This window comes from Ranitomeya variabilis, chromosome 1 (genome assembly GCF_051348905.1).
Source record: "Ranitomeya variabilis isolate aRanVar5 chromosome 1, aRanVar5.hap1, whole genome shotgun sequence".
Classification (NCBI taxonomy): Eukaryota; Metazoa; Chordata; class Amphibia; order Anura; family Dendrobatidae; genus Ranitomeya; species Ranitomeya variabilis.
In genome coordinates, this window is record NC_135232.1 from 151527769 (window position 1) to 151550372 (window position 22604).

At 42.9% G+C, this 22604-nt stretch overlaps 2 protein-coding genes across 10 annotated transcripts in view; both read left to right on the plus strand.

Annotated features, from left to right (window-relative positions):
• PPIP5K2 (diphosphoinositol pentakisphosphate kinase 2) overlaps positions 1 to 2645 on the plus strand; it is a 132001-nt gene extending 129356 nt beyond the window's left edge. For all 9 annotated transcript variants that reach the window (XM_077289823.1, XM_077289840.1, XM_077289850.1 and 6 more), the window contains one exon: positions 578 to 2645. In XM_077289823.1, coding sequence (XP_077145938.1) covers positions 578 to 708 — 131 coding nt within the window. In that variant the 3' untranslated portion in view covers positions 709 to 2645. The remainder of the gene's footprint in view (positions 1 to 577) is intronic.
• A 7950-nt stretch (positions 2646 to 10595) lies between these two features.
• MACIR (macrophage immunometabolism regulator) overlaps positions 10596 to 22604 on the plus strand; it is a 30076-nt gene continuing 18067 nt past the window's right edge. The window contains exon 1 of the mRNA XM_077289923.1: positions 10596 to 10833. The gene's annotated coding sequence lies outside the window, so the exon portion shown is untranslated. The remainder of the gene's footprint in view (positions 10834 to 22604) is intronic.

The following is a 22604-nucleotide window of genomic DNA, read 5'->3' on the forward strand; positions in this document are numbered from 1 at the left end:
ATCACTGCTCTATACTTAGGATGAAACTTGGATCAAGTGACATATTGTACTATTGCTAAAAGCTTGGAGGACCCGTCACTGGTTGAAAACTGTCCAGTATTTGCTCCTATTTTACAGTAATCCTGCTGCTCCCCTTAACATTCTGCTTTTTGTTTGTTTTTTTAAATCCACCAGGGATATGGGCCTTTATTTAGTGTATGGTCTTTTCCTAGTGGGTGTTGCTCCTAGGTTCCTCTGGGGGCATGTCTTTAGGCTACTCTGAGCAATACCCCCTTAATAAATTTTATTAAAATCTGCAAAAATATCTCCAAAACCGAAGGATTTAAAAAAACAAACAAACAAACAAAAAAAAACCCTCAAAAGGCGGAATACGTTTTAGAACTCTGGGAATAAAATATGAGCAAAAAAAGGCCTATGTTTACCTGGATACAGGTTCTCTTTAAACTTCTTTATGAAATGTATGGTGGTTGCAGAATATGAAGGAACCTCCGAATGATGAAGAGGCCTTATATACAGTCTTTATACTTTTTTTTTTTTCCTCTTCATGTCTTGTATTGAAATAGTTCTTGTCTTGTAGGTGGCAGTGGACCATCAAGCACCATTCCTACAGCTTGTGATCTACCATCCGAAGGCCTCAAACGGCAGGAAGAGAAGACTCAACCAGAGCAAAATGTCTGCGAGCAAGAGAAACCAAATCTACATTCCTGAATAGTTGTAGTAGTGCAGCGATGGGATTGAGGAGGACATTGTATCTATAGCTGAGATATTTAAATATTTTTTTACTTTCTATCTGTTTGTATATACTGACAGCACACATGAATTTTACACAAATTGCTATCTGTTTTATCTTGTATGTAACTAGCAGGCTGTACACCCATCATAGACAGGAATAATGGACAGCATTGCTACAACTTTCCTTATCTGCCACAGGCCGAGAGCAAAAAAACATGAACACCAAAGGATGCCATCCGTAGGAATAAGTCTTCTAATCAATGTGCAGAACGTGGCCAGGAACATAGTGCATAGCTAAAGTTGGCAATCCATAGAACCAGATATTGGCACTCGTTTTCTGAACTTTACTCACCTATTTGTTGCCCATTTTAAGCACTTCTGTTTACTTTGTTAATGTTTTTATTTTTTCCCATTTCCATAGCTTGTAAACCTACTCGCCGTTGTGCAGGTTACATGTCGTTGGATGCAGCAAGCGGTGTAAGCCATGGATGTTTTATCCTGGTGGTCATGGCTGTGTCCAATGAAGCATTTATGAGGGCGATTATGTATTTATAAACTTATAGAAACTGTCATCTACCAATATAGAAAATAAGTAATATGCAACTCAGACAAAAACTGCTATAAAGTTTATATTGCAAAGATATATATATATATATATATATATATATATATATATATATTATATATGTATATACACACAGTGTAACAAGAAATACTTTACTGCAGGATCACCAGCAAAGCGTATGGTGTGATAAACTGAAAAAAGAACTGTGCATATGGCTATCTCCATGTTCACAGCGACACAAGATGGGCCTCATTCTTGAGCTAGATGCAGGTCCCATAGGTGGGATCAGCATCTGCCATTTATCGCATATCCTGTGGATAGGACACAGATGTCTGTAATCTGGCCTTTACAGTGACGCTTTCTCAGTTTACTTCTATTTCTCCTGGCGCAAGCTTATATTTGCTGTAGAAATATTTCTTATCAAAGGTGATGGATATAAAGGTTGGTTTACACCACCTGGCTAGTGGCATTAAGCAGCCTCCAATCAGTGGTCATATAATAGCCTGTTTCCACGGGTAGACTGTCTACAGGCTTACAGTCACTATTAGATCATTCGGTGCGGATAGGCTACCATTGATCTCGGCAGCGCGAGTCCTGTTTACACTGGATGACATGCTGCCGAGGACGATGGGCAAATCGGAAGATCTTTTCACCCATTTTGCTCGATCAGTGGATGATTGGCATCCTGTTTACAATGCAATGTTATCATGAAGCGAGCTTTACTAGGAGGCTCGTTATATTATAGCAGTAATCTTTCAGTGTAATGCACCTTAAGACACTGCTCGATCCTTTTCACCTCCTGTAGGAACAAAGGATTGGCATTAATATCCCTCTTTCTGTTGTATGGTCAATTGTAGTCCTGCTGCTTGCGGAAACAGCGTTATGTCACTTTTTATTTCTAAAAGCACAGCAAAACTGATTTATTTTTTTTTTTATCTTCTCTTCACATATTTACTATTATACATTTGTGTTAAAAAACAAAAACAACATATATATCATTTCAAGTGTAATCAAAATCAAACTAGTGTTACTTCGACTTTTGGTTCCTCCATCTGTTACGTTTTTCTCATATATATTTTTTCAAAGCCAAATACTTCAGTTGCTTGTAGTGTATGTCTTTTTGTTCAGGGTTCAATGCTTTTTATGGCTTTTACAGTTGCTAAACGAAATGTTTTGAGGACGTTGTTCTGATGCGTTTATGCACTGCGGACTATACACAGCTTTATTATTATATTTTCTGTAAATACTTGGACTTTGATTTTCACTTTTAGCTTATGTTATTCTGCAACATTCTTTATTATTATTCTTCTACTTGTAACATTCAAAATATAAATTATTTTGTTATCCATAGTCTGTATTTTGTCTTGAAATGTTTATAAAGTAATCCATGTTATGGTAGCAGCACCCAGACCCTGCACAATTCATGGACATAGTATACTAAGGCTACTTTCACACTCCCGTCTTCTGTGCTCCGTCGCAATCCGTCGTTATGGGCAAAAAACGGATCCTGCAAATGTGCTTGCAGGATGCGTCTTTTGCCCATAGATTTGAATAAGCGACGGATGTGTGCGACGGATTCGTCATGTTTTAGCAGACGCGCCGCACAAAATAAGTTCAATGTAATGTTTTTTGTCTGCCATTTCCGACCGCGCATGCGCGGCCGGAACTTCACCCCCTCCTCCCCGCTCATCACAATGGGCAGTGGATGCGTTGTAAAACTGCATCCGCTGCCCACGTTGTGCTAAATTTAGCACAACGTCCGTCTGGCCGACGGTTTGCGACGGCCCCGTACCGACGGAAGTGTGAAAGAAGCCTAAGTGAGAACACCATATCCAGAAGAGGCAACCATCCCATCCAGGCAGAGCACAATGGAGGGACGGCCACGCATGTAAGCGGCTCTATCCATTCACTTCTATGCTCTCTTGTTTATATGATTCCCAGAGACATTAATTCACAAAGCCCCACATGTGCACCTACATCTCTGCTCATTCTCTGGCTTTATACCATAGTGGGATCCTGATCTACGTGATTTGTTGGATAATGTCTTAGGTAAGAATATACCTTTTTAAATAACCATAACGTTCTGTGGAGAATAAGGAGGCTGATTGCCAACCAGCACCATACCTGTCCGGCCTCTGTGTGGTACTGTATGTATGTATGTATGTATATATATATATATATATATATATATATATATATATATATATAATATATACCGTATATTTTTTTTTCTTACTTCCGTGGCCTTCCTGATGCAGAAGTGAATACCCTTGGAGTAAATAATGTGGGTACAAAGGGCAGTTCTGCTTTTAGAAAATGTGTTAATGGCGCTCCAGTTATAGATTATGCCCATCCATCTACCCCGAGCCATGCAGAAAAACGTGTCTCACATTATGTAGATTTGTATGCTTGCAGGGAGGAAGGTTATTGCATAGAAGGATAGGAAAGCGGTTATTTCCAAGTTACTGACAAAGCTAGAAAGTAGGGAACATCTAGATGACAAAGTACAATATAGCAGCCCACGTCAGAATGATGGCTGCCGCACAGTCACTTTTCGCACAAAAAGTAAAGGAAGAAGCTAGTGTTGTTAGTGCAAGCCCAAGATTGTCCTTCTAGCCAAGTGCCAAAGTGCTAGTCTAACGATCAGGGCCCAGAATTAACTTCCTAATAAGTGGCCACTTTGAAACTTAGGTGTTCCTCCATATTACCAAGTTTAGGAGCTTTACTGCAGAGGGGTGCTTTGAGCAGATCAAGTTTGGGGACAAGAGTTATGTATAAAAAGTGATATGTGCCAACACCATAGTGAAGGCCAGCTAATTCTCTGCTGCCTATTCTGTGTACCTTGTCATGTACTCTTCGGGATTGTGTAGGGTGAGCTAATCTGCTTAATTTGTCTAGGTCTACTGTTTTCTATAAGCAAAAAACCCCTCTTCTGCCGTGGAGTACATTATTCTGCTTTGCCAGCCTTCACTGTATCCCATTACACACAAGCTCCTGAGCTCGATTGTATTTCCATAGAATCTAATACAATATTTATGAGGTGCGGCTGCATCTGCAAAGTGATCATCCAGCACTCAAGACTCGGTGTGGGCACACAGTCTCAATGATATATGTAGAGATATCTCTGGAGATTTGAGGGACCAACGTTACGTTTTAAAACTGAGCTGTATATTATTATCAAAATAAAAGGGTTATTGGCTATTGGTCAATGCGTCAATAATTCCCCTGACCATCATGAAATAAAAAGACTAAATACCTCCTGAACTAGCATTGTTTCTCCAATGGCAGTGCTGTATGTCCTGGTGCTCACATGACATAGCATAGCTGATCGGTCAGAACTGAATGCTGTAGAAGAACACTAAAGGCTGCAGACGATTAGATTGGCTGCAGTGGTCATGTGACGTAGCAATGTCATATGATTGCCAGTGGACATATTGGGGAGATCGGAGGAACAGTGCCACTCTGGGGAGTTATTGAGAAGGGGTTGGTCTGTAGGTGAGAACCGCTTTAAAAATGTCAGTTATTCACAAGATAGCTGATGAATTTATGGTACCAGTCACAAGTATTGGGTTGGTGGTCCGGTGTGAATAGAGTGGGTAGCATACACTGCCCTCTTCCTTTATATGTGACTGATGAAAATGGCAGCGCCGTCAATCCCTTTGAACACTGGAGCAATATGGGGAACGTCAGGTGACCAGTTACATCACTTCGATGTTGTGGAGGAGGGGGAAAAGGAGCTGTGTACCACCGCTCATCGTAGGGGTGCGGTGAGGTAAGCTTTACGTTGTCTTCATTGCTGTTTAGGCACAGGGGGCAGTATTACTATGAAAATAAAGGGGGGGTTCTATTAATACATGGTGGCTGTTGCCATGAGGTGGCTATATTATTGTTTCAAAGCAGGAAAGGGAGTAAATACTGTTTGAGGTACAAAGTACGGTACTATTACTGCACTGTCTGGGGCACTGGCTATAGCAGTAAGTGGTTTGTGTAGAGGAGGGGGGAATGTGAGGAGGGTGCTGGAAAAGCCATAATCCAAGTATTCTATTTGTTATATTCTGCAGATACGAGTCTGAACTGTGCAGGATCGGAGGAGCACAGGGACACGAGCGGGCTAGGCCCCAGCAATCTAGCCAGCTTCAGTGTGCTGACTGCAAGCTCTGGGCCAAAAAGCCTCCAAGTACATGCTCCTTGCTTAGGAAACAAACAGCCTCTGATATACTGCTGAGGTGGGCAGCAAGCCGTAAATAAGTTATTAAATATCCTCAATTTTCAAGAAGGAATGGATTACTAAATGCTTGTTTATAGAAGCACTTTGTAATTTTACCTACCGTATTTATGTGATGAGATGCCCTTTAATGGTCAGTATGGTTGTACTTGGCAGTCACTACTCACTGCTGTATATGCTGGTAATATTAGGTTATGGATTGGTGGTATTATTTGTCTCTTATATTGCAGTATTGATGGGAATATTGGTCTTCATACAGTTGTAAATAATGTAATTTGGTTTTCATTATTTATCTTTGTATAGTGGTATTTTTGGAAATATCGGTCTTGGCAGACTGGATTTTGTTCAATAACAATATGGTGATAGCTTAAAAATGATATATACAAACTTCCTCTACATTGAACAAAAACAATGTGAAATGGAGCATAGAATTAGAATTAATGCGCAGAACGGATCTATTGCATAACTGGTACATTGATGCAAACTGGAATTGGGGGGGGGGGCATTGATTATTACAGGGTCTGATCATTTAAAAAATAAAAAAAACACATACTAAAAACTATTTCCTACTGGACCCCATAATAATCAATGGGACCTTATTTTCCTGTTTACATCAGTTATTCAACAGATCCGTATTGTACGTGCGTTCTGTTTATCGAAACCAAACCAATAGTATGTTACAGCTGTGTTGTGTTTATAGATATATAATCTCTCGATAAGACAAATTGATTTTTCATGTGACCACCCTTTGCCTTTGAAATCGCATCAAAGCTCCAATTCTTTTAGGTACACTTTGACACAGTTTTTGAAGGTACCCAGCAGGGAGGTTGCTCCAAACATCTTGGAAAGCTAAGCACAGATCTTCTGTGGATGTAGACTTGTGCAAATCCCTCTGTCTCTTCATGAAAAGATAAAACCAGGTGATATGGAACTCTGCGATGGAGGTTAAAAAAAAGATAAAAACCACCATAAAAAAAATTACACAACACGTGTCTGCTGAATCCAGCTTTCATCATCTATCTCTTTATGTAATTCCACACAAACCTGATGATGTTGAGATGGGAGCCTGATGGGGACCATATGACTTCAAGAACTCCTTTTTCTTTACGCTGAAGATGGCTCTTAATGACATTGGTTGTATGTTTGTGGTCATTGTCCTGCTGCAGAATAATTTAGGAACCAAGTGGACGCCTCCCTGATGCTATTGTATGATGGATACAGATCTGCCTGTGTTTCTCAGCACTGAGGACACCAAGAAATGGGCAATGTGGTCGACCAAGGAAGCTTTGCTCAGCAGATGGGACACATCAGACTTGCGTTCCTTCGAAATTAGAAGATGTCCCCAGCAGTCCCATCTGGTCAGAGCCGGCAAGCAATCAGTGGCACCCATTTACTGTTTGGAGAAGTCTTGCCAGAAGTTTCCTTCATGGAAAAATTGGGGCCAAAATCCATACCTTCAACATTGAAAGAAGGCAAAGCGACTCAACCATGCACAAAAATATAGGAACGGGGGAACAGAAAAATGTCTACAGGTGCTCTGTACTGATGAGTCAAAATGTGAAATGTCTGGCTGAAACAGAAGCCAGTTTGTTTGCAGAAAGGCTGGAGAATGGTACAGTAATGAGTATGTAAACAACAGTGAAACATAGTGCAAGGTCCTTGCAACTTTGGGTGTCCGATGCTGAGAAATACAACCAGATACTTATCCATCATGCACCAGATTGGCTCAAAATGTATTCTCCAGCAGGACAATGACCCCAAACATATAGTCAATGCTATCTTCGGAGTAAGAAGAATAAGGAGTCCTAGAAGTGAAGATATAGCACCCACAGAGCCCTAATCTCAACATCATCCAGGCTGTCCGAGATTATAAGAAGGACTTGCCCAAGCGACATCTACAGAAGATCTGTGGTTTGTTCTTCAAGATGTTTGAATAAACTTCCGGTAGACTGTAGGCCAGGGGTCCCCAACCTGTAGTTCGGGAGCCACATGTGGCTCGCGGTCCCATGAATTGTGGCTCGCGACTGCCAGCTTGATGCATTAGCTCCAGGTCTAGCAAACAGGTGTGAAGAGTACATCTAAAAATGGTGAATTTTTGAGTAGCCCTGCACAGAAGAGCAGATCTGGATTCACATATACTGGTCTTAGGGGTTTAGAGGTGTTTTAGGTATGGAGGATGATATTACCTGTTAGAGGAGGTTCTTGAAGCTGGATGCGACAGTGTGTTGTCAGTCCTTGATGGGAGAATACTGAATTGGGGCATTGTGGTAACCCCTGGATCTCAGTGTACTGCTTTGGAATTATTTCTGTCGAAAAGCTTGGGTTATCATTGAACCAGTAATGGGGGCTTTGCTTGACACTACATTGAGGGGGGGACAGGAGCAGGATGTTGCTCGCGACCCGCTGTCAGAGCTAAATGAAGCTCATGACCCTCTCCGTACTGAATGTGGCTCTCTAGGTCAAAAAGGTTGGGGACCACTGCTGTAGGCCCACATGAGCAAGGCCCTCTTCCCACTGTACCAGTCTGTCATTGTTTGTTTGTTCTCTGACACTTACACTGTTCAAAAAATAAAGGAAACACCAAAATACCCCTCCTAGAGATCACTGAATTAAATATTCCAGTTGCAAATCTTTATTCATTACATAGGGGACTGTGTTGAGAATACTAAAACAAAAATGATCAATGTAAATCCAAATTAATATCTCATGGAGGTCTGGAAAGTGGAAAATTAAATTACAGGCTGATCCAACTTCAGTGGAAATACCTCAAGGCAAGGAAATGATGCTCAGTAGTGTGTGTGGCCTCCACGTGCCTGTATGACCTCCCTACAAAGCCTGGGCATTCTCCTGATGATGTGGATGTTTTTCTGAGGGGTCTCCTCCCAGACCTAGATGAAAGCATCAACTCCTGGACAGTCTGGTTCAAAGTGGTGCTGGATGGAATGAAATGTGATGTCCCAGATTTGCTCAATTGGATTTAGGTCTGGGGAACTGGCAGGCAAGTCCATGGCATCAATGCCTTCATCATGCAGGAACTGCTGACACACTTCAGCCACATGAGGCAAAGCATTGTAATGCATCAGAAGTAACCCAGGGCCCAATGTACATGCATATGGTCTTACAACGGGTCTGAGGATCTCCTCCTGATGCCTAATGGCAATCAAGGTACCTATGGCTAACACATGGACAAATGCCTTCCCCCACCATTACTGACCCACTGCCAAACCGGTCATGCTGGAGGATGGTGCAGGCAGCAGAACGTTCTCCATGGTGTCTCCAGGCTCTTGTCATGTGCTCAGTGTGAACTTGCTCTTATTCATGAAGTGCACAAGGTGCCACTGTTGGTGTTCTCTGAAAAAATGCCAATTGCCCTGTGCGATGTTGAACTGTAAGAGCAACACCCATTTGTGGACAGCAAGCGCTCTTACTTCCCTCATGGAGTCTGTTTCTGATAATTTGAGCAGACACATGAATGTGAGAAGCCTGCTGGAGGTCATTTTGCAGGGCTCTGGGACTGCTTCTGTTCCTCCTTTCAAAAAAGAGAAGGTAACAGTTCTGCTGCTGGGTCGTTGCCCTCCTATGGCCCCCTCCACATCTGGTGTTCTGGCCTGCCTCCTGGTATCAACTCCATGCTCTGGACACTGTGTTGACAGACACAACTACCCTTACCACAGCTCGCATTGATGTGCCATCCTGGATGAGATGCACTACCTGAGCAACTTCTGTGGGTTGTAGACACCGCCGCATGCTACTGTACAATACCTCTAGGGGTGAGAACAATGACAAAATGCAAAAGTGACCAAAACAGTCAAAAAGGTTGAGAACAGATAAATAGTCTGTGGTCACCCCCTGCAGAACCACTCCTTTATAGGGGTTCTTTTGCTGATTACCTATCATTTCTACCTGTTGTCTGTTCCTTTTGCACAACAGCAGGAGAAATTGATTCACAATCGGTGTTGCTTCATAACTGGACAGGTTGATTTCATAGAAGTGTGATTGACTTGGAGTTACATTGTGTTAAAGGGAATCTGTCACCTACTTTTTTGTATATAAGCTTCGGCAACCACCATTAGGAGCATTCTATAATGCTGTAGATAAGCCCTCGATGTAACCTGAAAGATAAGAGAAACAAGTTACATTATACTCACCCAGGGGCGGTCTGGTCCGATGGGCGTTGCGGTCCGGCGCCTCCCATCTTCATACGATGACGTCCTCTTCTTTGCTTCCTGCCACGGCTCCTGCGCAGGCGTACTGATTTGCCCGGTTGAGGGCAGCGTAAAGTACTGCAGTGCACAGGCGCTGGGCTTCTCGTACCTTTCCCGGCGCCTGTGCACTGCAGTACTTTGCTCTGCCCTCAATAGGGCAAATCAGTTCGCTTGCGCAGGAACCGTGGCAGGAAGCAAAGAAGAGGACGTCATCGTATGAAGATGGGAGGCCCCGAACATGCGATGCCCATCGGACCAGACCGCCCCTGGGTGAGTATAATCTAACTTGTTTCTCTTATCTTTCAGGTTACATCAGGGGAATGCTGTAGATAAGCCCCTAATGGCGGCGGCCGTAGCTTATATACAAAAATGTAGGTGACAGATTCCCTTTAAGGGTTACCTTTAGTATTTGAACTGTATATTATTATTATTTATTGTTATAGCGCCATTTATTCCATGGCGCTTTACAAGTGAGTTAGTTGTATGTAAGTCCCTCTCATGTACAGCGCCATGGAATCAAAGGTTCTCTAATAATAATAAGCTCCCTGCCGAGATCCTTCAAAACCTGTGTGCAAGTGTACCGAGAAGAACTGACCTGCACCAAATATTGATTTGTTCCTTCACTTTATTTTTATTTTTTTATCAATTTTCAGTGCAATTTTGGAGGTTATGATGTTTTGGTGGGGTTAGTTGTTTGGTGCCATCCATGCCATGGGCACCAGCTCAGGAGCCCTACAGGCGGCTTGCACTGCACCCCACACAGCTTAGTGGAGGTCCCCAGGCAGGGTGATGCTTTGCCCCCCATAATTCTGGCTCCCTCTATGCTCCATGCACATGACTGCTCATACAGTGGGTCTGTGTGGCGTTGTGCTGATAACATGGCGCAGGCCGCCTCCTCACAGCCTACACCCCTGGGTGCCCATTCCCTAGTCACTGGGAGCTCCTCACCCTGGAAACGGCACGAGGCGGGGGATGCGGGTGCAGCTGTGGGCGGCTTCCTACGGGCGCACTCCGCCTCTTCCCTCCCTGATCACACGGACACAGCGCTGCCTCGCCCGGCTCCTGTGCAGCAGCGGCAGCAGGAAGTGGCGGCGCCGGGCGTCCAGGTAAAGCACCGGGAGGCGGGCAGCCTGGCACTGCAGCTGTGCCAGCTCAGGCGGTGGGCACGGAACAGGGTGTGTGGGGGGATGCCTGGTCCTATTGTGTGAGGGATGGGGCTGCGGGGCACAATGCAGCTCTGCCTTCTGGACGCGGCTGCTCAGTGCCACAGATGGCGCAGCTGGAGGTCGCCCTTGGGATGTGGTCCTGGCTGTGCCACACTGTGCCCGCTCCTCAGCACAGAGCATGATGCTGCAGAAAGGGACGCGGCACTGTGTGGCCACAGCCTGACGGGCAACTGTGGTACATGGGGGAATATATGATACTGGAGGCACATATAGTACATGGGGGAATATATGATAATGGAGGCACATATAGTACATGGGGGAATATATGATAATGGAGGCACATATAGTACATGGGGGAATATATGATAATGGAGGCACATATAGTACATGGGGGAATATATGATAATGGAGGCACATATAGTACATGGGGGAATATATGATAATGGAGGCACATATAGTACATGGGGGAATATATGATAATGGAGGCACGTATAATATATGGGGGCATATATGATAATGGAGGCACATATGGTACATGGGGTATATATGATACTGGAGGCACGTATAATATATGGGGTATATATGATACTGGAGGCACATATAGTATATGGGGGCATATATGATAATGGAGGCACGTATAATATATGGGGGCATATATGATAATGGAGGCACATATAGTATATGGAGCATATATGATAATGGAGGCACATAGTACATGGGGGTATATATGATAATGGAGGCACATATAGTACATGGGGGCATATATGATAATGGAGGCACATATAGTACATGGGGGCATATATGATAATGGAGGCACATATAGTATATGGGGGCATATATGATAATGGAGGCACATATAATATATGGGGGTATATATGATAATGGAGGCACATATAGTACATGGGGGAATATATGAAAATGGAGGCACATATAGTACATGGGGGAATATATGATAATGGAGGCACATAGTACATGGGGTAATATATGATAATGGAGGCACATAGTACATGGGGGAATATATGATAATGGAGGCACATATAGTACATGGGGGAATATATGATAATGGAGGCACATGTAGTACATGGGGGAATATATGATAATGGAGGCACATAGTACATGGGGTAATATATGATAATGGAGGCACATAGTACATGGGGGAATATATGATAATGGAGGCACATATAGTACATGGGGGAATATATGATAATGGAGGCACATGTAGTACATGGGGGAATATATGATAATGGAGGCACATATAGTACATGGGGGAATATATGAAAATGGAGGCACATAGTACATGGGGTAATATATGATAATGGAGGCACATGTAGTACATGGGGGAATATATGATAATGGAGGCACATGTAGTACATGGGGGAATATATGATAATGGAGGCACATGTAGTACATGGGGGAATATATGATAATGGAGGCACATGTAGTACATGGGGGAATATATGATAATGGAGGCACATGTAGTACATGGGGGAATATATGAAAATGGAGGCACATATAGTACATGGGGGAATATATGATAATGGAGGCACATAGTACATGGGGTAATATATGATAATGGAGGCACATAGTACATGGGGGAATATATGATAATGGAGGCACATATAGTACATGGGGGAATATATGATAATGGAGGCACATGTAGTACATGGGGGAATATATGATAATGGAGGCACATGTAGTACATGGGGGAATATATGATAATGGAGGCACATGTAGTACATGGGGTAATATATGATAATGGAGGCACATGGTACATGGGGGAATATATGATAATGGAGGCACATAGTACATGGGGGCGTATATGGGGTATATATGATAATGGAGGCACATATAATATATGGGGCATATATGATAATGGAGGCACATATAGTATATGGGGCATATATGATAATGGAGGCACATATAGTATATGGGGCATATATGATAATGGAGGCACATAGTACATGGGGGAATATATGATAATGGAGGCACATATAGTACATGGGGGAATATATGATAATGGAGGCACATATAGTATATGGGGGCATATATGATAATGGAGGCACATATGGTATATGGGGCATATATGATAATGGAGGCACATATAGTATATGGGGGTATATATGATAATGAAGGCACATATAGTATATGGGGGCATATATGTTAATGGAGGCACATAGTATATGGGGCATATATGATAATGGAGGCACATATAGGGGGCATATATGATAATGGAGGCACATATAGTATATGGGGCTTATATGATAATGGAGGCACGTATAGTATATGGGGGCATATATGATAATGGAGGCACATATAGGGGGTATATATGATAATTGAGGCACATATAGTATATGGGGGCATATATGGTATATGGGGGCATATATGATAATGGAGGCACATATAGTATGTGGGGACATATATAGTATATGGGGCATATATGATAATGGAAGCACATATAGTATATGGGGCATATATGATAATGGAGGCACATATAGTAAATGGGGGCATATATGGTATATGGGGGCACATACAGTATATGGGGCATATATGATGGAGGCACATATAGTATATGGGGCATATATGATAAAGGAGGCAGATATAGTATATGGGGTATATATGGTAAATGGGGCATATATGATAATGGAGGCACATATAGTATATGGGGCATATATGATAATGGAGGCACATATAGTATATGGGGGCATATATGATAATGGAGGCACATATAGTATATGGGGCATATATGATAATGGAGGCACATATAGTATATGGGGGCATATATGATAATGGAGGCACATATAGTATATGGGGGTATATATGATAATGGAGGCACATATGGTATATGGGGGTATATATGGTAATATATATGATAATTGAGGCACATGGTATATGGGGATATATATGATAATGGAGGCACATATGGTATATGGGGACATATTTGGTATGTATGGTATATGGGGGTATATATGATAATGGAGGCACATAGTATATGGGGGTACATTTGATATTTGTGGGTATATATGGTGGCACATTTGGTATATGGGGTATGAGAGCTTATTTCGTATATGAAGGCACATTTGGTATATAGGGGTACATTTGGTATATGGTAGCATATATGGTATATGGGGGTACATTTTCTATATGGAAGCTTATATGGAATATGGGGTTATATATATATACTAGCTGTACTACCCGGCTTCGCCCGGGTTAATGACTGCTGTTAGCAAAATAGAATGTGTTAACAAAAATTTATTCTGCACACAAAAACCACAAAACAAATAGATAGAAATGTAATTATTAAAAGGCAAAAACTAAGCTAATAGAAGAATTTCACAACATATATTGGCTTTGTTATACTGAGAATGTTTTTGTTGCCTATATTAACCAATCAGAGCTCAGATTAATTAACTGTAGCAAAATAGAAGCTGAGCTGTGATTGGTTGCTATTGGCAGCCTGATAAATCCCCAGCCAACAGTAAGCCCTCCCCCCTGGCAGTATATATTAGCTCACACATACACATAATAGACAGGTCATGTGACTGACAGCTGCCGTATTTCCTATATGGTACATTTGTTGCTCTTGTAGTTTGTCTGCTTATTAATCAGATTTTTATTTTTGAAGGACAATAACAGACTTGTGTGTGTTTTAGGGCGAGTTTCATGTGTCAAGTTGTGTGTGTTTAGTTGCGTGTGGCGACATGCATGTAGCGACTTTTGTGAGATGAGTTTTGTGTGGCGACATGTGTGTAGCAACATTTTGTGTGTCGAGTTGCATGTAACAGGTTAGTGTAGCAAGTTGTGTGCAGCAAGATTTGTGCATGGCGAGTTTTGCGCGTGGCGAGTTTTATGTGTGGTGCGTTTTGAGTATGTGCAAGTTTTCTGTGAGGCAACTTTTGCATGTGGTGCAACTTTTGTACATGTGGCAATTTTTCTGTGTGTGCAAGTTTTGCATGAGGTGAGTTTTCTATGAGGTGAGTTTTGCACGTGTGGCGAGTTTTCCATGAGGTGAGTTTTGCATGTAGAGAGTTTTGCGCGTGGCGAATTTTGAGTGGTGACTTTTGTGTTTCGACTTTTATGTGGCGAGGTTGGTGTGTGTGTGGTTAAATGTGTGCTGAGGGTCGTATATGTGTTCAAGCACGTGGTAGTGTGTGGCGCATTTTGTGTTTGTGTTCATATCCCCGTGTGTGGTGAGTATCCCATGTCGGGGCCCCACCTTAGCAACTGTACGGTATATACTCTTTGGCGCCATTGCTCTCATTCTTTAAGTCCCCATTGTTCACATCTGGCAGCTGTCAATTTTCCTCCAACACTTTTCCTTTCACTTTTTCCCCATTATGTAGATAGGGGCAAAATTGTTTGGTGAATTGGAACGCGCGGGGTTAAAATTTCACCTCACAACATAGCCTATGACGCTCTCGGAGTCCAGACGTGTGACTGTGCAACATTTTGTGGCTGTAGCTGCGACGGTGCAGATGCCAATCCCGGACATACACATATACATTCATACACACATTCAGCTTTATATATTAGATATACCTGTATGTAATCTCCTGTATATAGTATATACCTGTGTGTCATCTCACCTATATATAGTATATATCTGTGTGTCATCTCCTCCTGTATATAGTATATACCTGTATGTCATCTCCTCCTCCTATACATAGCATATACCTGTATGTCATCTCCTCCTGTATATACTATATACCTGTAGGTAATCTGCTCCTGTATATAGTATATACCTGTGTGTCATCTCCTCCTGTATATAGTATATACCTGTATGTCATCTCCTCCTGTATGTAGTATGTACCTGTATGTCATCTCCTCCTCTATATAGTATATACCTGTGTGTCATCTCTCCTGTATATAGTATATATCTGTGTGTCATCTCCTCCTGTATATAGTATATACCTGTGTGTCATCTCTTCCTCTATATAGTATATACCTGTGTGTCATCTCCTCCTGTATATAGTATATATCTGTATGTCATCTCCTCCTGCATTAGACCTCGTTCACACGTTATTTGCTCAGTATTTTTACCTCAGTATTTGTAAGCTAAATTGGCAGCCTGATAAATCCCCAGCCAACAGTAAGCCCTCCCCCTGGCAGTATATATTAGCTCACACATACACATAATATACAGGTCATGTGACTGACAGCTGCCGGATTCCTATATGGTACATTTGTTGCTCTTGTAGTTTGTCTGCTTATTAATCAGATTTTTATTTTTGAAGGATAATACCAGACTTGTGTGTGTTTTAGGGCGAGTTTCGTGTGTCAAGTTGTGTGTGTTGAGTTGCGTGTGGCGACATGCATGTAGCGACTTTTGTGAGATGAGTTTTGTGTGGCGACATGCGTGTAGCAATTTTTTGTGTGTCGAGTTGCATGTGACAGGTTAGTGTAGCAAGTTGTGTGCAGCAAGTTTTGCGCATGGCGAGTTTTATGTGTGGTGCCTTTTGAGTATGTGCAAGTTTTGTGTGAGGCAACTTTTGCATGTGTTGCAACTTTTGTGCATGTGGCAATTTTTCTGCGTGTGGCAATTTTTCTGCGTGTGCAAGTTTTGCGTGTGGCGAGTTTTCCATGAGGTGAGTTTAGCACGTGTGGCGAGTTTTGCGCGTGGAGAGTTTTGCGCGTGGCGAGTTTTGAGCGGCGACTTTTGTGTTTCGACTTTTATGTGGCGAGGTTGGTGTATGTGTGGTGAAATGTGCGCTGAGGGTGGTATATGTGTTCGAGCACGTGGTAGTGTGTGGCGCATTTTGTGTGTGTGTTCATATCCCCGTGGTGGTGTGGTGATTATCCCATGTTGGGGCCCCACCTTAGCAACTGTACAGTATATACTCTTTGGCGCCATCGCTCTCATTCTTTAAGTCCCCCTTGTTCACATCTGGCAGCTGTTAATTTGCCTCCAACACTTTTCCTTTCATTTTTTCCCCATTATGTAGATAGGGGCAAAATTGTTTGGTGAATTGGAAAGCGCGGGGTTAAAATTTCACCTCACAACATAGCCTATGACGCTCTCGGGGTCCAGACGTGTGACTGTGCAAAATTTTGTGGCTGTAGCTGCTACGGTTCAGATGCCAATCCCGGACATACATACATACATACATACATACATACACACACACACACATTCAGCTTTATATATTAGATGAAGGCACATTTGGTGTATGGGGTATGTGAGAGCATGTTTGGTATATGGGGGTATACATGGTACATGAAAGCACATGGTATATGGGAGTATATGAAGGTACATTTGGTATATGGGAGCGTATATGAGAGCATACATGGTATATGGGAGCTTATATGGTATATGGGGGGTACATTTGGTATGTGGGGGTGTATGGGAGCATACATGGTATATATGGTAGACATACAGTATATCTGATTGTATGCTAGATCATATATAATATATACAGTCTGCATATGTATACTTGTACTATATTGCATCCTGTAGAACATATTATTGGTACAAACATGTAGATGGTAATAAGTAATGTGCATATTTATAATTATACATATCAGGGCCACACAGGGTCCCAAGAGGTACGGGGGCCACATCCTGCTCCAAAACTGATGGGATTGTGCATTGTGATGAGCTATTGGCCATATCCTGTCACCGCTCAGCGGCCCTCTGTGCTCTGCCTCCGCCAGTGATCTGTATCGGGTTTGTGCTTTTCCTGCCGTCCGTGTGACCCTTGGGCAGTAGTGTGGATGCGGTGTGCACGCTCAGGTACTCGTAGTCCTTCTTCCCCATTATTATCTTGTCACTGAATGACTTCCCGTCCTGCAGCCTGCGGCGCTAACTGTAACCTATAGGGAGATTATTTGCAGGTGTAACGAACATGTCCACCCTTTGCATATCGGAAATCCCCCCTGTGGAGCTCCCATGTGGGATTTGCCCCGCAGCCAAGGCTTCTTTGTTTTTTAAATCCCAAAGTTTTGCAACTTTTGGACTGATTAAGACTATGTGTCAGCAGGCCCTAGACCTGTTCCAGCTGTGTAGTAGGGACCACCAGTGCCAGGAGGGGCCGTCTGCTGAACACTCATCTGTAGCCAATGGCAGACTCCATTGAGTTGCATGGTTTGTGACGTGCTCTATATGGGTAGTATGTAAAGGGGTTGTCTGAGATTAGGAAATAGAAACTACTTGTCTTGATCTAAATTTATGCTGTTTATTAGAAATTATTTTCCTGACGCCCTGTGCCCACATTATATTCTGACTGCAAGCTCAGAAAAACCCCTTATTGGCACCAGGGACCTAAACCGCATGGGGGCTCCCATGTAGAATATCCAAATCTGAATGAATGCTCTGCAGTTTGTGTGCAGAAATCCTGACTGTACACACGGAAGAAGCAGCAGCCACTAAACATGTTCCTAAGAAGTGAAAATGCCGACCCCCATATATTGTCAACGCCCGGACCACCTAACGCTCTGTGTTGTCATTTCACGTGAGAAGATTCTTCCTCACATTGCTATTCCTAGGAGGCAGCGTATTGCAGCATGGTGTGATCAGGCAGGGCCTTTGTGTGAGGTGGAGCAGGAATAAAAATAAGAACGCACTGCAATCATTTTACTATTGACACCTCTTATATTAAAAGATAACACTGCATAAACAAAGCTCATCAGTAAGCATGGATCTGCCATCGAGGGTCCTACCGAGGAGAAAGGCTTCTGCCGGGGGTGTCATCAGCACTGCGGTCAGTGGGCAGAGAGGTTTATACAGTGTATAAGCAGCAAAATATACTGAGGCAATAATAACGTTATAGGAGATGGATCGTAATTAGCGATGAGCGAATGTGCTCCAATAATGTGTTATTTGAGCTTGCTCAGGTGTCCAAGTACCTCCGGCGTGCTTGAATAACATGGTTGAGCCCCCGTTGTTAGACAGCTGTAACACATGCCGGGATTACCTGTTTGATAGGCAGCCGCAACACATGCCGGGATTACCTGTTTGTTAGGCAGCCGCAAGACCTGTCAGGATTACCTGTTTGTTAGACAGCCGTAACACATGCCCGGAATTACCTGTTTGTTAGGCAGCCGCAACACATGCCGGGGATTACCTGTTTGTTAGGCAGCCGCAACACATGCCGGGGATTACCTGTCTTTTAGGCAGCCGCAACACATGCCGCGATTACCTGTTTGTTAGGCAGCCGCAACACATGCCGCGATTACCTGTTTGTTAGGCAGCCGCAACACATGCCGCGATTACCTGTTTGTTAGGCAGCCGCAACACATGCCGGGATTACCTGTTTGTTAGGCAGCCGCTACACATGCCGGGATTACCTGTTTGTTAGGCAGCCGCAACACATGCCGGGATTACCTGTTTGTTAGGCAGCCGCTACACATGTCGGGATTACCTGTTTGTTAGGCAGCCGCAACACATGCCGCGATTACCTGTTTGTTAGGCAGCCGCAACACACGCCGCGATTACCTGAATGTTAGGCAGCCGCAACACACACCGGGATTACCTGTTTGTTAGGCAGCTGCTACACATGCCGGGATTACCTGTTTGATAGGCAGCCGCAACACATGCCGGGATTACCTGTTTGTTAGGCAGCCGCAACACATGCTGCGATTACCTGTTTGTTAGGCAGCCGCAACGCACGCCGCGATTACCTGAATGTTAGGCTGCCGCAACACATGCCGGGATTACCTGTTTGTTAGGCAGCCGCAACACACGCCGCGAATACCTGTTTTTTAGGCAGCCGCAACACATCTCGGGATTACCTGTTTGTTAGGCAGCCGCAACACATGCCGGGGTTACCTGTTTGTTAGGCAGCCACAACACATTTAATTTAATTGATTTATTTTACTCACTTACTGTATATAGCACCATTAATTCCACAGCGCTTTACATACATTGTTGGCACTGTCCCCATTGGGGCTCACAATCTAAATTCCCTATCAGTATGTCTTTGGAATGTGGGAGGAAACCGGAGTGCCCGGAGGAAACCCTCACAAACACGGGGAGAACATACACATGCAGGGATTGGCTGTTTGTTAGACAGCTGCAACACATTCCGGCATTGGCTGTTTCTTAGACAGCCGCAACACATGCCGGGATTGCCTGTTTGTTAGACAGCCGCAACACATGCCGGGATTGCCTGTTTGTTAGGCAGCCACAACACAGGCCAGGATTACCTGTTTGTTAGGCCATCCCCACATGTGTTGCAGCTGTCTAACAGATGCAAAACATGCAGCTGCAAGGACTCGAACATATCTGAGCACGCCCAAGATACTCGAATAGCACCCAAAAATACTCAGATAATACATTACCCGGGCATGTTCGCCCAACACTAGTCGTAACATAAAAGGGCCCCTCGCTTCCATATCAGAGGTGGGCAGTACAAATGATGTTATGACACCACACACCTGTCAAGAAGAGCACTTCCATTAAGGTTACGTACATGGACCAGTTGACCGTATGACGATAATTGCAGCATGCACTAGTCTCTTCCATATGTGGAATGGGACTTACTTGATCAGGTCTGTGGGTGCGCAAAAATAATCGCATCTTTCAAGGTTCATTTGTATTGTATCTGATTTTTACGAATACATTGAAATCGTATATCTTTTGTAAATGTTAATAACTGTTCATAAAATGGATGGCAAACGCAGTGGCGTAACTGCAACCTCTTGGGCCCAATACGAAATCTCCAACATGGCCTCCATCTATCATGGGTCTTTAAGAGTACTGGTCTTTTCTTATGAGCTGAAGGGAATTTGGGGGCCACTTAGGCTCAAGAGCCCGAGTGCGATTGCAACCCCTATACCTATTATAGTTATACACCTGGCCATACAGATGACAATGCAGATGAAAAATTGTTTTATCAGATTTTCATCCAGAAAAAAGAGAACTTTTTTATACGCTCTTGTGAACTTAGCCTTATTGTCATTTTGCATACTTTTGATTTTGAGGGGGGGCTACGTAACTAGCTGCAGCAAATCTGAGTACACATTAATGGCAATTTAAAGTAGACATAGCCTCCATCAGAAAGTGGAGTTTAGTTTGCCTCCAACTGGAAAACAGATCTAAACCTATAGCAACTGATGAGTACAGTTGAGCAAACTTTTCAAAATTCGGTTCCGATTGCGATCGGTGGCAAATATTGTTTTTGCAATATTCGCCGAACGCGATTGGAGTCAGTGGGAGTAGAAATGACCGAATATGTTCGGAATCGATCGTCACACATAAATTCGGCATGAATAGGGTACCAATATGCCACGAATATGGCAAATTCAGATTTAAACTCTACTGATGAGCACTGGGCCCCAGATTGCAGCCAACACAGGAAGAAAGAAGTAGCAGGTAGACCTGCCACGTTCTCATATAAAGTATGCTTGTTCTTACATATATTTGTATTTTTTTGTAGCTGCAGTACATGACATGATGTCAATGTTTATTCCACACCGATTGTGATAAATGGGCTCGCAGAACTAGTAATAAATGAATTGGGCGCATCTTTTAGTTGGTGTTCGCATCTGCCAGAAATGTAAACCGGCCAGGAGCTAGGATACTCTAAACTAGTGTAACTTTTCATGAATTTGGCAGACGGGTGAAGCCACACCTTGTCTCTCCATTGCTACACCCATATTGGTGCAGCTGGTTGATACTGGCGTTTAACCCCAAAAGTTGCAATAATTCTGCCAAACTTAGAAGATGTCCAAAAATATTGTCACTTATTAAGGTGTTTTATGTCGGAATTCTGTCATAAGTTCCTTAATTAATTGTCCCCTTTGTTTTTTTAATGAGCGGATCATTTATAATGATGTAAAAATCACTATTATCGGCAGCGCAACACCTGGTACAAACGAGGAATGTGCTGCCGACAACACAATGCTGTATGGGGACAGAACAATTGTAGTAATGATCGTTCTGTTTTCACTGGACTGTTGTATATAGTTGACTTATTGTTATATGGGCAAAGATCAGTCTTTCTAAATGGGCCTCAACAAACAATGTTCGATTTTTTTCTTCCACTCTGCATAATTGACCCACACCCCATTTAAACTCCTCTTTTTGAACAGGTTTGCAGATGGGCCTAGATACCAGAATTTTCAACCGACTCTGAGTGAATATTTTATAAATGTTTTTTCCTTCTAATACTAGCCCCCCCATATGTGATTCTAGGCAACAGACTTAAAAAAAATATACATTTTTTTTTCTACACATACAGTATATGTATCACCATACGCACACGAGTATGTTTATGGAATTCATTATTTTGTCATGCCAATGCAACTTTTTTGTTTTCTATATTTTCCTAAAACATACAGCGGTCTCACATCTAAGATCCTCTTTCTTTGTGTTAATTGATATTATTTCGCCTCTAAATAAATTGGGGGTTGTGGGTCTGGCATAGTGAGTTCTTGTTCTCCATGGTGTCTCCGGTGCTCTGCAATTGTCCATGTTTTGTGGAGAAAACTGTAGATGGTAATGTAGCCAGTGGTTGGTATGCTTGATACTTAAAAGCTGAAGTCTTTAGTTTAGTCTTCAGAGGCAAGACACGAAACAAACGGCAGAAAGAAGAGCAAGCACCAATCCTTTATGCGCATATTAATCTGTGCCGGAAATGACTGAGGTACCAATATGAAGGACCATTTTACAGTTTGAATGTACATTAATTTAGAGATAATGTATATAGACCAGGCCTGCCTCACTACTGAGCATTTACATAAAGTGCAGCACAGATCCATCTCAACAAGGACTATGG